The 14,062-nt window shown below is 51.2% G+C and overlaps 1 protein-coding gene across 1 annotated transcript in view; it reads right to left on the minus strand.

The window, feature by feature from the left end:
* DIS3L2 (DIS3 like 3'-5' exoribonuclease 2) overlaps positions 1–9,821 on the minus strand; it is a 157,308-nt gene extending 147,487 nt beyond the window's left edge. The window contains exon 1 of the mRNA XM_032224928.1: positions 9,006–9,821. Within this exon, the coding sequence (XP_032080819.1) occupies positions 9,006–9,726 (721 nt within the window). The 5' untranslated portion in view covers positions 9,727–9,821. The remainder of the gene's footprint in view (positions 1–9,005) is intronic.
* Positions 9,822–14,062: the final 4,241 nt, after the last annotated feature.

Genomic DNA, 14,062 nt, shown 5'->3' on the forward strand with positions numbered 1-14,062 from the left:
GTCAGCATATCGCCCCCAACAACAATCCGGGTCCTCATTTTACCCACCTCGGAAGGATGGAAGGCTGAGTCAACCCTGAGCCGGTGAGATTAGAACAGCCGAACTGCAGAACTGCAGTCAGCTGAAGTAGCCTGCAGTGCTGCATTTAACCACCGCGCCACCTCTCCAAAGCTACCTGTGATTAACTGGAACCCTTCCCAAATGAGTCACCAGGTTAAGTCCTTCACTGGGGGGGGGGGGAACCCTGCACTGATTCGCTTAACAACGGTGGCGAGAAAAGCTGCACAATAAGGCACAAAACTCGGTTAAACAGCCGCCTCGCTGAGCAAGCAGAAATTTATGGGGGCTCAACCGGTGGTCGTAAAACGAGGGCTTCCTTTTGCAGAGAAGACTCATCATGCGCGCCAGGCTGCCTTCAACGCTTCAGAAGGGGTCATATCGCCCTCCCCTGCCCCCTGCCCCAAGCCTCCGTACCGGATCGCCCGATTGTGAACACAAGCCAGATTTGCGAGGGAGCCAAAGACGCTGCTCATTTTTTTGGCAACTGTAGAGCGATTTGGCCCCGAAAGACATTTAGTAGCAGGGGGGCTAAAAGTTTATCCAAACATCCCTCGTCCTCTGGCAGGGCTGCAACCTCTGCATTGGCAAGGAAAGACGGAGGCGCACCAGCGGTTCTGCGGGACACTCCGTGACCCAGCTCCACCCTGACAGTGACCCCCAAACCACCCCCTCTCCCTGCCTCCCACCCCGGTGGAGGGTTCCCTTATTCGAAGAGATGCCTCCATCCTTGTTGATCCAGCTGCCACACATCTGCCACCCCCTTGCTTGCCGCAAGGATGCCGTAAACCATTTCTCTCTCCCCCTCTTTTTCTCCCCCCCTCTTGGCGGAAGGAAAGGCCCGCTGGGCTATAAAAAGATCCAGAGATGCTTTAGAACAGACTGCAAGGGAGATGAAATATATGTGTGCTTTTGTTCAAAAGGCAACCGGGTGTTGTGGCCCGCCAGTGGTTAGCGCAGCTGGCAGCAGATTCGGACAGTGAGGAGGCTGGGGAGGAAGATGGGCCAGTCCTGGAGTCTGGGGAAGGCTCGGATGAGGGCTCTGTGTCGGAGGCAGAGAGGGGGCCAGGGCCGTATGCCAGTTATCAGCTGCCTTCGGAGTCAGACATCAGTGAGGCAGAAGAACAGCTGGAGCCTGTTCCCAGTGTGCGCGTGGGCAGAGTTGCCAGACAAAGAGAACAGCTAAGGAACAGGGGTCGACTTGGGAGTAAGGCCACAGGTGGACGGTGAATGGCCCCTCCCAGAGGAAATAAAAGAGGAGCGAAAGGGGAGGGGAGTTTGCAGGAGACAATTAGTTCGCTTAATTGCTTCGTGACTCTCCGAGGCTCCTTGCCAAGTTCTGCAGAGATCGGCCTGGCAGCTCTCCAAGCCAGATAAGGTCTGTGACCATAAATCCTCCTTTTGAAAGACTTTGCTGGAGGTGAATGAGCAGAATTCACAGTCAATTAATAAAAGGGGTTTTTGTTGGGACAAGGAGTTGCTTCATGGTTTGGGGATGCCGAGGTGAGAACACCGGGCTTCCTTTGTTTTTCCTTGAAGAGATTTCGCTTCTCATCCAAGAAGCTTTTTCAGTTCTCACTGAATGGTGGAGGATGGAAGGAGGCAGTGTTTCTCAACCTTGGCAACTTGAAGATGTCCGGACTTCAACTCCCAGAATTCCCCAGCCAGCATTCGCTGGCTGGGGAATTCTGGGAGTTGAAGTCCGGACATCTTCAAGTTGCCAAGGTTGAGAAACATTGGAAGGAGGTATATTTCTTGCAGTCCTCTGGTCGTTAGCACTTATTCTGAGGGTCGTTGAGGCCACTTGGAGGTTTCTCTGACTTTTCGGGGGTCAATTAAATAATGCAAATAGGTGTTCCACAGATAAACCTCCAAGTGGCTTCAACAACTCACAGAGAAAGTGCTAACGGCCAAATGACCAAAAGGAATATAAATCCTTCCATTCATCTGCGGGACGACTTGCTCCAGAAGTTGTGAGTGCTACAACAGTGGAGCTCTTTTAAGAAGAGAGTGGACAACCGCTGGTCTGAAATGGTATAAGATCTCTTGTTTGAGCAGGGGGTTGGACTAGAAGACCTCCAAGGTCCCTTCCAGCTTTATTCTGATCAGCTGAATTATAAGAGCAATTAACCAGTGGAACCACTTGCCCCCAGAAGTTGTGGCCGCTCCATCACTGGAGTTTTTTTAAGAAGAAAGTGGGCAACCATTTGTCTGAAGTGGTGTACGGTCTCCTGCTTGAGCAGAGGGTTGGACTAGAAGACCTCCAAGGTCCCTTCCAGCTCTGTTATTCTGTTAAGATGAGGGTAGATCTATTTAGTCCAATTGCAAAGTGGATCCTTCAGAAACTCATGGATATTTACCTCACAAAAACTGATCCCTCACAATGGAACCTCATAGCAATAGCAATAGCAGTTAGACTTATATACCGCTTCATAGGGCTTTCAGCCCTCTCTAAGCGGTTTACAGAGTCAGCATATCGCCCCCACAGTCTGGGTCCTCATTTCACCCACCTCGGAAGGATGGAAGGCTGAGTCAACCTTGAGCCGGTGAGATTAGAACCGCCGAACTGCAGATAGCAGTCAGCTGAAGTGGCCTCATGACTGAACGAAAGTGGGCCGTTTTATATTTACTATTTATTTATATTTATAACAGCGTAAATGTGCCGTCCCCTCAAAAGGACGTCACACACACAGCCTTTAATGCGTAAATTTTTACACAGGACATTTACACTGTCGTGCAAGCTATGTACTCACTACTTTACGGCTCATTTCTTCAGTGTTGTCATGTGAGAAGATATACTTAAATATTTACACAAAGTGAGGCTGTTGTACTCACTTCTGTGATGCACTGTGTTTACGGGCGGAACTTAAAATTCTGAAATTTTTTAAACAACGAGAGAGAGGCGCCATGAGCCCTTCCTACCCCTTTTTCCATGGAGAGTTGGAACAGCGGGGAAGAACAACTTGGAACCGCCTGTATATTGTGTGGGTCAGGAGGAGGGGCTGGAAATGTATCTACACACCCTTCACACCCCTGGACGTCAACCCTTTCAACACACACACCCTCGGGATGTCACTAAAGGCCAGGGGTGTCAAACTGGATTTCTTCCAGGGCTGGATCAGCGTTGGAGTTCTCCTCCGCAGGCGAGTGGGGATGTGCTGGGGGGGGGGGGGGAGATGGGATGGATGCCGCCTGCATTTTGCTCCGCACCCCGCGTTGTCCAGCAGAGTGTTGCAGGAGGCCATCCAGGCTAGGTGTTGTAATATAGTTCCTTGTGTAGGTGTGTGTCCCCCATGGCCCAGTTCATACCAGGGCTTGCAGAGCCACGCTGAACCACACAGGAGAAAACAACTCCTAAAACGCCATAACATCCTGATAGTGCATAACATAACATTCTGAGATGTGCCCTACCATTGACGTCCAGGATTTGACCATATATAGACTGAGCAGTAGATTAGAAATTGTACTTTTACAGGCTGTTTTTAACCACATGCTATTGCTCCTCCTGCCTTTGTCCTATCTCAAAAAAAGGGGCTCTCAGACCCCCAATCTGGGTCGTCGTCGCTCCATCTCGAGAAAGTTCGTGTCCTGTCTTTTCCTCCACATTGGCCTCATGGGCGACCCACGGGAACATCACATTTGGTAGCAGAGGATGGTTACGTTACAGCTAGGGATGGCTTTTCTTTTTTCTTTTTTAACTACCGGTTCTGTGGGCGTGGCTTATTTTGTGGGCGTGGCTTGGCACATTTATGTTTCGGATTGGGAAATAAAATATGCTGTAAAACTTTAAAGAAAGAAAAAGGCCAAAGAAAGCAGCAACCTGAGCTGAATGCAAGAGAGCTGAAGGTCAGAAGAGAGTGTGGTTTTGTTTGCTGCCTATGAGCTCCGTGCGGGGAGGGGGCAGCAGCCGAGGGAGCAAGCCAGCAATCTGTCGGCTGCCAAGCACCCTGCTCATAAGTAAACCTGCTCACGAGTAAATGGCAGATTAGAGGCAGCCGGCAGATCCTGGCATGCTCACTTGACTGCTCACTGCTCCCTCCCCCCCCCTCCCCGGAGCTCACAGGCAGCAAATGAAACTGCCGCCTCCTCCCTCCGTGCATCAAGGAGGCAGGGAGGCTCGATCCCACTTAGGAGGTGGTGGTTGCGAAGCCTCGGGGCCCCCCTGAGCAGCCCATGCTGCTGACCAGTGTGTAGGCAGTAGGAGGCAATTGTGTGGACGCACGTGGCGAAGACAAGGCAGGGCGAGCGTCAGAGCGAGCTGGTTGAGGGGCGTGGCCAGCCAGCCATCACTACCGGTTCAGCGACCCACGTCCAATTACCACTACAGATTCTCCCGAACCGGAAGGAAACCACCTCTGATCCAGGCTGAAAACGGGGCGTGTGGGACCCATATGTGGCCCCGCGCCCTGTTTTGGCTGCCAGAGCACCGCGGACCGTTCCTTTGCTATTTCCAGTCCGGCCCATGGCTTCCTCTTCTCTACTACTCCCCTTTTATTGGTATCAATGGTCAGATTTAAGCACCCTGCAGGATAGATATGGCCCACAGACCATGAGTTTGACACCCCTGCTATAGGGCATTGCGTGCCAAAACAACGAGACCCATGATGGCGAACCGAGGGCAAGCATGCGCTCCAGCCAGCTGTGAGGTGTCACACAGAGCCCTCTCTATGGGCACCTGCGCTGTCGCCAGCTGCTCTTCTGGTTTCGGTCAAGCCAGCTGGTCTTTGCAGAGCACCAGAAAACGCCTGAAAACGGCCAAAAAAACAGGCCATTTTTCAGGCCGTTTCCCGTGCTCCAGCACCCGCAAAGACCAGTTGGCTGATGCGCATGCACGCCGGAAACCAGAAGAGCAGCTGGCGACAGCGCACGTACCCACAGATAGGGCTTAAAACGAACCCAAAATTGGCCTAAAAATGGCCCGAAAAACAGCCCCCAAAATGACAAAACCGGGCAAAAAAATAGGCATGCTGGTTTTCAGGTTTCCAGTGCTCCTGCGCGCATGAAGAGCAGCTGGCCAGCACACATGCGTGTGCCAGAAACCCAGCGCGCATACCTGTGTGTTGCCAGTTTGGTACTCAGTCCCAAAAAGATTCGCCCTCACTGGACTAGACACAGCGGTAGTTTGCTCCTTTGTGCCATCACTCTGCTGAGCACCTGATTCTCCCAGCACCCTCTAATGTCTACGTGTATTTACCCACGTAGGGCTGTATTACTATTATCCTTCTCATCTTCTCTACTACTCCCTTTTATTGGTATTGTTATGATTATGATGATGATGATGATGATGACTCTGTTGCTGTGAATGTACACCGAGAGCTTCTTCACTGGGAACAAATTCCACATGTGCCCAATCACCCTTGGCCAATGACTATTCCATTCTACTATGGGTAGTCCTCGACGTACGACCACCCAATGTTTCTGTTGCTAAGTGAAAAGTTAAGTGAGTTTGCCCCCATTTTGCCTCCTTTCTTGCCAGTGAATCACTGCGGTTGTTAAATTAGTCAAACGGTTATTAAGCGAATCTTGCTTTCCTCATTGCCTTGGCTGGTCGGACCGTCGCAAAAGGGGGATCACGTCGCCCCTGGACAGGGCAACCGTCATAAATATGAGTATGTTGCCAAGGGTCCGAATTGAGATCACCCGACCCTGGAGATGCTACAAATGGTCGTAAGTGTGAAAACGGTTCCTAAGTCACTTTTTTCAGGGCCGTGGTAACTTTGAATGGTCACTAAAGGAACGGTCGTAAGTCGAGAACCACCCGTATTCTATTTCCTATCTGGGAAGCATTGGAGACATGAAAGCGAGCTACACCCTCGTCCATCTCACACCCGGATTAATCTGTCGTTAATCAATTGACTAAAGTCTCCAAAACATAAAATTACCCCACCTACGTCAAGGTGGATGTGTAAACTCCACACTCCTCCACACATTTCAGCCGACTGTGGACTCCGAGGAGGAGCAAAAGTCGTGAACGGAGGAGGCTGCTCTGACACCCATAATGGAGCCTGTCCATTTCCCATTCCAATGGCAGTCTTCAGTCAAGGACTACTGGGACGTACCAACGGGCAGCAAACCCCTCTCTCCCTTCTAGCACTGATGAGGTTACTTTGTTGGGTTATGAAATGTCTACAAGAAAACAACCGAGTTCAGACAGCACAAAGGACCCCACAGTTTCCTCCTCATCCTCTCCCTTCGAACACTGACGAGGTTACCCAGTTGGGCAATGAAACGTCTGCAAGAAAACCACCAAGCTCAGAGAACATCAAGGACCACATAGTCATTGTCGTCGTTGTCCTCCTCCTCCTCCTCCTCCTCCTCCTCCTCTCTCTTGGAACACTGACGAGGTTACCCAGTTGGGCAATGAAACGTCTGCAAGAAAACCACCAAGCTCAGAGAACATCAAGGACCACATAGTCATTGTCGTCGTCCTCCTCCTCCTCCTCCACCTCCTCCTCCTCCTCCTCCTCCTCCTCCTCCTCCTCTCTTGGAACACTGATGAGGTTACCCAGTTGGACAATGAAACATCTGCAAGAAAACAATACCAATACCTTCATGGTATTGGATCTGGGTACTTGAGAGACCGCCTACTGCCAATTACCTCCACTAGACCAATAAGATCCCATAGATTAGGCCTCCTCCGAATTCCATCAGCCGGCCAGTGTCGACTGGCAACTACCCGGAGGAGAGCCTTCTCGGTGGCTGCTCCGACCCTCTGGAACGAGCTCCCCGTGGAGATTCGTACCCTCACCACCCTCCAGACCTTCCGCATAGCCCTTAAAAGCTGGCTGTTCCAACAGGCCTGGGGCTAAAGATTTGTAACCCCACTCGAATGGTATGACTGTTGTGTTTTTAATGGTGTATAGTTTCTATGTTTGTAACTTGTCTGTCTTTCCTCTCCCTTCAATTGTGAGCCGCCCTGAGTCCCCCCAGGGAAAAGGGCGGCATACAAATAAAGTATAAACTAAATTTTAAAAAAAACTAAACTAAAACTAAACTAAACAACCAAGCTCAGAAAACACCAAGGATCACATAGTCCTCCTCCTCCTCCTCTCCCTTCGAACACTGATGAGGTTACCCAGTTGGGCAATAAAATGTCTGCAAGAAAACAACCAAGCTCAGAGAACACCAAGGACCACATAGCCGTCGTCGTCGTCGTCCTCCTCCTCCTCCTCCTCCTTCTCTCCCTTGGAACACTGATGAGGTTACCTAGTTGGGCAATGAAACGTCTGCAAGAAAACAACCAAGCTCAGAAAACACCAAGGACCACATAGTCCTCCTCTTCCTCTTCCTCCTCCTCCTCCTCCTCTCCCTTCTAGCAGTGATGAGGTTACCTAGTGGGGCAATGAAACGTCTCCAAGAAAACCACCAAGCTTAGGGAGCCCCAAAGTTCAACCACAGTTCAACTCTAAGCTCCCAATTGATCGCCACGATATAAAAAAGACGTTGAGACTCTAGAGAGCGTCCAGAGAAGAGCATCAAAGACGACACCGGAGGTTAAAACCTATGAATAACAGTTGCAAGAAGGACAAGATTGACATGATAGCTGCCTTCCAATATCTCAGGGGCTGCCCCAAAGAAGAAGGGAGCGTCCACCTATTCTCCAAAGCACCAGAAGGCGAGACAAGAAGCCACAGATGGAAACTAATCCAGGAGAGAAGCAACTAAGGGAAATTTCCCGACCGTTAGAACAATGAATCAGTGGAACAACTTTTTCTCCAGAAGCTGCGAATGCTCCGAGACTGGAAGGTTTTAAGAAGAGGGCAACAATTTGTCTGAAATGCTGTAGGGCCATGAGTCTGAACCTATGGCACGCGTGCCCGAAGTGGCACGCACAGCCGTGTCGCCTGGCACACGCAGCATCGGCTGCTCCACTTCCAGGCTTCCGGAGCGCATGCACAGGCAACAATCAGCTGCCCTTTGTGCATGCGCCAGTGCCAGAAACCGGAAGAGGAACATGCATGCACGCTGGCTAGCTGACTGGTGCATTCCCATGCACGGCAGTAACCGGGAGTACATTTTTCAGCCCGTGCATGCCCCTGGGCAACTCCTCTCCCTGGTTGCGCCCCAGATAAGCGCACACGCGAAGTGCTCCCTTTTCAGCACTTGGTGCCAGAAAGGTTCGCCATCACTGTTCTAGGGGCTTGAGCAGGGGATTGGACTAGAAGACCTCCCAGGCCCCTTCCCACTCTGCCCTTCCTTCTCTTACATTGCCTCTTCTATTAGATGCCTCTCACTCCACCAAGAGTCGCCAAGGCCCTCAGCAACTCTCAAGCAACCGCGAGGTGCACTCACAACGCCGACAGCGCTGGGTCTCCAACTCTTGAAAGCCACAGCTCCTCACCCCAGAACACTAATCTTGACAGCCATCTGAGATAACTGTGAGAGCTGGCAGCAGATTCGGACAATGAGGAGGATGGGGAGGAACATGGAGTGGCTGGGGAAGGCTCGGACGAGGGCTCTGCGTCGGAGGGAGAGACGGGGCCGAGGCCGTCTGGCAGTGAGCAGGTGCCTGCGGAGCTAGACTGCAGTGAGGCAGAGGAACAGCTGGAGCCTGTTCCCAGTGTGCGCATGCGCGGGGCTGCCAGAAGAAAAGAACACTTCAGAAATCAGGGTAGACATGGAACATAAAAAGAGGAGCGAAAGGGGAGTGGGCTTTTGCAGGAAACAATTCGTTCCTTTGTTTCGGGAGTGTGAAGATCTGTCCGTGAATCCCAGAGACTCTGTGCCCAGCCTTTCCTTGCACAGCACCTCATTTGGACAATATTTACATGGCCGCTTTCCAAGCTAGATAAGGTCTGTGGTCATCAATACGCCTTTGAAAGACTGTTTGCCAGGCCTTGGCTGAATGTGAAGGAGAGGAATTCACATTCGCGTTTAATAAAAGGGTCCAGGACTCTGCCTCGTCCTTTTTGGGGAAGCCTAGGTCAGAATAGATACCATCAACTCACCGTACATCTGCCGAGGCGATAAGAAGCCGGCGTTCGCCGAAGGAGACAGCTCCACGCTCAGGGGTCCTGCGGCTGGACAGACGCTGGTTCCATCCAGGGGAGTGGAAGGGCTACCGCCCCCCTTCTTCCGCCAGTGCTCCTCTTGGCTCCTCTCGCCAGAGGTGAAGGCCTTCGGCTGCGAGACCACCAGTCTGGACAAGCCCTCCTGCCTGCCCGGGATAGGCCTCGTTTTCAAGAAGCCCAGCGGGACTCCGGGACGATGAGAAGGGCCCTCTTCTTCCACGGCTGCTTCTTTCTCCTCCTCCTCCTCTTCCTCCTCACTCTTCCCGCCATCAGGATCGCCTGGGTGGGGCGGCTGCCTGTTGAGCGGGCTGTCCTCTTTGCTGCTCCTCAGGCCCTCGAAGCTCCGGAGGTCCGGCTGGATGGATTGCAAGGACCCTGCCGGCGGAGCCCTGCCTGGTTTCATCCCGTTCTTCGCCGGCGCTTCTCTGGCGGGACCCCTTTTCGGTGGCGGCGGCGGCGGCGGCTCCACTACGGGGTCCGGATCTTGCAAGAGGCCCTCTTCCAGTTGCAGCTTCTGCGCGATGTGGTTGAGGTAGGAACGGAAGCGGCCGCTGTGGTGCTTCTGCACGAGCCGGGCGTAAGCGTTCTTGTACGGCTTGCTGGGCCCTTCTCTCCCGGCGTGGCCCGCAGGGCTGTTGACGCACCCGTGTGGCTCCATTTTCCCCCAAACGCTACTGGCTGAAAAGGCGCACAAATATCTCCAATATCTCAGGGTTTGCCACAAAGAAGAGGGAGTCAAACTATTCTCCAAAGCACCTGAGGGCAGAACAAGAAGCAATGGGTGGAAAGCAACTTAGAACTGTGGAGAAATTTCCTGACAGTCAGAACAATTAACCAGTGGAACAGCTTGCCACAAGAAGTTTTGAATGCTCCAACACTGGAAGTTTTTAAGATGTTCGATAGCCATTTGTCTGGAATGGTATAAGGTTTCCTGCGTAAGCAGGGGGTGGGGGTGGCCTAGTTGGGTTCCTGCACCAGGGCGTTGGGGGTGTTTTCCGCCCCGCCCCAGGCTCTGGAGGTGTTTGTTGAGCCTCCGGGAGGGTAAAAACAGCCTCCCAGGGTACCGGAGGCTGGAAAGGGGCGCATTTCCAGCCTTCCGGAACCTACGGGAGGCCTGTTTTTTCCCCTCCTGAGCTTCCCGTACTTACCTGGCATCCCAAACGGGCCGCGTGGAGACTCTTGGGGCGGGAATAGTGGGGTGGGGTGGGGGTGTACAGCCAGGGGTTGGAATTTGCGGGTTCGCCAAACTGGGCAGATCCTTAATTAAATGATCGCCCGAACCCGCAGCAGCCCACCTCCTGATCAATGACCCCGGGACCTTGCCTCCGTCATAAAATAGATGCCACACGTCTGAATTTTGTGACCCCGGGGATGCTGTGACGGTCATGAAGTGGGGGGGGGGGGAAACAGCCACGGCACTTTTCTCAGGATGGTTGCGATATCTGACCCCGTCGTAAAGATGAACCCGTTGCCAAGCCTCCGAATCTGGGTCACGTGACTACAGGGTCTCTGCGATGTTGTAAGTGTGAAAAACAGCCATTACGTCCCTTTTTCCCCAGCAGCGTTGTAACTTTCAACAGTCCCTAAATGACCTGTTGTAAGTCGAGGACTGCCTGTATATAAATTGGCTTCAGATTAGCAATTACAGGTAGTTCTCGATTTACGACTGCAATGGAGTCCCAAATTTCCGTTGCTGAGCAAGACAGTTGTGAGGTGAGTTTTGCTCCCTTTTACGACTCTGTTTCCTCAGTTGTTAAGTGAATCACTGCAGTTAGTAACGTGCTGTGAAGAGAATCTGGCTTCCGCCATTGACTTTGTTTGTCACAAGGTCGCAAAAGGGATCACGTGACCCCCTGGGACACTGTGACTGTCATAAGCACAGGTAGTCCTCGACTTACGACCACAATTCAGGCCAAAAATGTATGTTGCTAAGTGAGAAATTTGTTGAGAGAGTTTTGCCCCTTTTTATTACATTTCTTGCCATGTTTATTAAGCGAATCTCTGCATTTCTTAAAACGAGTCACACGGTTGTTAAGTGAATCTGGCTTCCCCATTGACTTTGCTGGTCAGAAGGTCGCAAAAGGGGATCACATGACCCCGGAACAGTGCAACCGTCATAAACATGAATCATTCAAGGCTGGATTACTGCAATGTGCTCTACGTGGGGCTACCCTTGAAAAGCGTTTGGAGACTGCAACTAGTCCAGAATGCAGCCGCGCGAGCGATATGGGGTGTACCTAGGCACACCCATGTTACACCTATCCTCCACGAGCTACCCATTGGTCTCCGGACGCAATTCAAGGGGTTGGTTATTACCTTTAAAGCCCTACATGGCTTAGGACCAGCATACCTGCGAGACCGCCTATTGCCACACTCCTCCCAGCGGCCAGTAAGATCCCACAGGGTGGGCCTCCTTCAGATGCCATCAGCTAGACAATGTCGGCTGGCGGCTCCCCAGAGGAGAGCCTTCTCTGTGGCTGCCCCAACCCTTTGGAATGAGCTACCCACCCCCAGAAATCCAGACCTCACCCACTCTCATGGCCTTCAGAAAAGCTGTCAAGACCTGGCTTTTCCGGCAGGCCTGGGGCTGTTGACCTCATTGTTGAGGTCCAGCCCCGACTGAAATGAATGTATCTGTGTCGTTTTAACTTGTCTTATTTTATCTTTACTCTCTTTTATTTTCTTTCTCTTCCCTTCTGAAAGCCGCCCGGAGTCCTTCGGGATTGGGCGGCCTATAAATAAAAATAAACTTACTTAGTTGCCAAGCGATTTTGAGCCCGTGACCATGGGGGAATGCTGCGATGGTCGTAAGTGTGAAAAACTGGTCACGAGTCACTTTTTTTCAGTGCGGGTTTAACTTCCAACAGTCACTAAGCGAACTGTTGTAACTCAAGAACTACCCGTACTTCCATTTCTTTTTCCTATACGTTTTGCTATGGAATAAAAAATACAGGATGAATGGAGAGGAATAATCTAAGACTGGGACAATTTTAAAACGTGTGGAGGACACCAGGTGGGAGAAAGGTTGACGTTCCGGAGTTGGCAGCAGATTCGGAGAGTGAGGAGGTTGGGGAGGAAGATGGGCCAGTCCTGGAGTCTGGGGAAGGCTCGGATGAGGGCTCTGTGTCGGAGGCAGAGAGGGGACCAGGGCCATATGCCAATTATCAGCTGCCTTCAGAGTCAGACATCAGTGGGGCAGAAGAACAGCTGGAGCCTGTTCCCAGTGTGGCGCATGCGCAGAATTGCCAGACGAAGGGAACAGCTAAAGAACAGGGGAGTAAGGCCACAGGTGGACGATGAATGGCCTCTCCCAGAGGAAGTAAAAGAGGAGCAAAAGGGGAGTGGAGTTTGCAGGAGACCATTAGTTCACTTAATTAGTTCATGACTCTCCAAGACTCCTTGCCAAGTTTTGCAGAGCTCGGCCTGGCAGCTCTCCAAGCCAGATGAGGTCTGTGACTGTAATTCTCCCTTGAAAGACTTTGCTGGATGTGAAGGAGCAGAATTCAGTCAACTAATAAAGGTTTTTTTTTGTCGGGACAAGGAGTTTGCTTCCTGCTCTCGGGAAGCCTCGGTCAGAACAGCTTCCATTCTTCACAACAAAAGTATTCATATTAATAGGAATAAAATAAGTTCAAATTGACAACAGTTTGCCGAGGGCAGGACAACCTGTGAGCTTTCGTACTTTGTCGGCTTTTATTTGAATGACTGGTGAGTATTTTTACTTTCATCTCTCTGTAATGAGAGAGGAGTCATCTCAGTTTCTCTTTGTTATTATAGACTTGAAGCCAGTCTCAGAACTATTATGCTGATGTCATCAGATAATAAAAGCCTTATTATCCATACTGTAGCAAAAAACTGATCTCTGGTCTACGCAAGTCAAATTGTCATATATTTCATCAACCTTTGGTATTGTATGCTCAGACTGTCGGAGAAAAGTTGAAGTTTCGGAATTGGCGGCAGACTCGGACAGTGAATTGAATTGAACTGAATTTATTGCATTTATATGCCGCCCTATTCCCGGAGGGACTCAGGGCGGCTCACAAATCAGGTAGGCTCACAAATCAGTGAGGAGGTTGGGGAGGAAGATGGGCCAGTCCTGGAGTCTGGGGAAGGCTCGGACGAGGGCTCTGTGTCGGAGGCAGAGAGGGGGCCAGGGCGTGAAATCTTGATCCTTTGCCACAAAGATGTCTGCAACACTCTCTCCACCTGGGACTTTCCCTTGTAGACTAACCCAGTCAAGGCACAAGACGGTTTTAGCATCACCAACCCGGCGCCTCGTTTGCTGCCAATCGTTTTCAAAATCCAAATATAATGTGGTCACTTATCCATAAAGCCAAACACAGCACAGAAGGCCACCCCCCTTGAGGTCATCCACTCCAACCCATATTTCAAGCTTCTTTGGCCAGCCCAGAAAGAGAAGCTTTAGTCTACATTCTGGGAGTGGGACGAGGACAATAAAAGCCCCCTTACGACTAGCAGCTGCGCCACCCATCAGAGGCCGGCCATGTCAATATTCTGCCAGCGATTAAAATTATCCTGCCTGGGTGAGAATTGATGCTGTGCTTGATTGCCACTTTGGCTGGACATCGTAAAAATGTCACTACGATCGGAGGTGAATACAAAGGCATTAGTTTGAATTAGGGAGGTTTTGGTGAAGGTGCCCAGCTGTGGTCATTTTATCCTGTATGTTACTACCTTGTGTCCTTCGAAGGGGACAATACACACATTTTTCTATGCAATGTAACATGGGCTACATCATGTCCTGGCTTAAAGGGGTACACACAACTTTTTTGGGGAACAAGAACCAATTTGGTCTATTGATGACGGCATCAGATTAGGAGCAGGAGACGGGGAGTTCTAGTCTCGCTTTACCCATTAAAGCCATCTGGGTGACTTGGGCCAATCACCAGGAGACAGTCTAAGGCAGGAGTTCTAGTTCTGTCTTAGGCATGAAAGCCACATTGGTGACTTTGGGCCAATCACCAGGAGACAGG

The sequence above is a fragment of the Thamnophis elegans genome, chromosome 10 (assembly GCF_009769535.1).
Source record: "Thamnophis elegans isolate rThaEle1 chromosome 10, rThaEle1.pri, whole genome shotgun sequence".
NCBI lineage: Eukaryota > Metazoa > Chordata > Lepidosauria > Squamata > Colubridae > Thamnophis > Thamnophis elegans.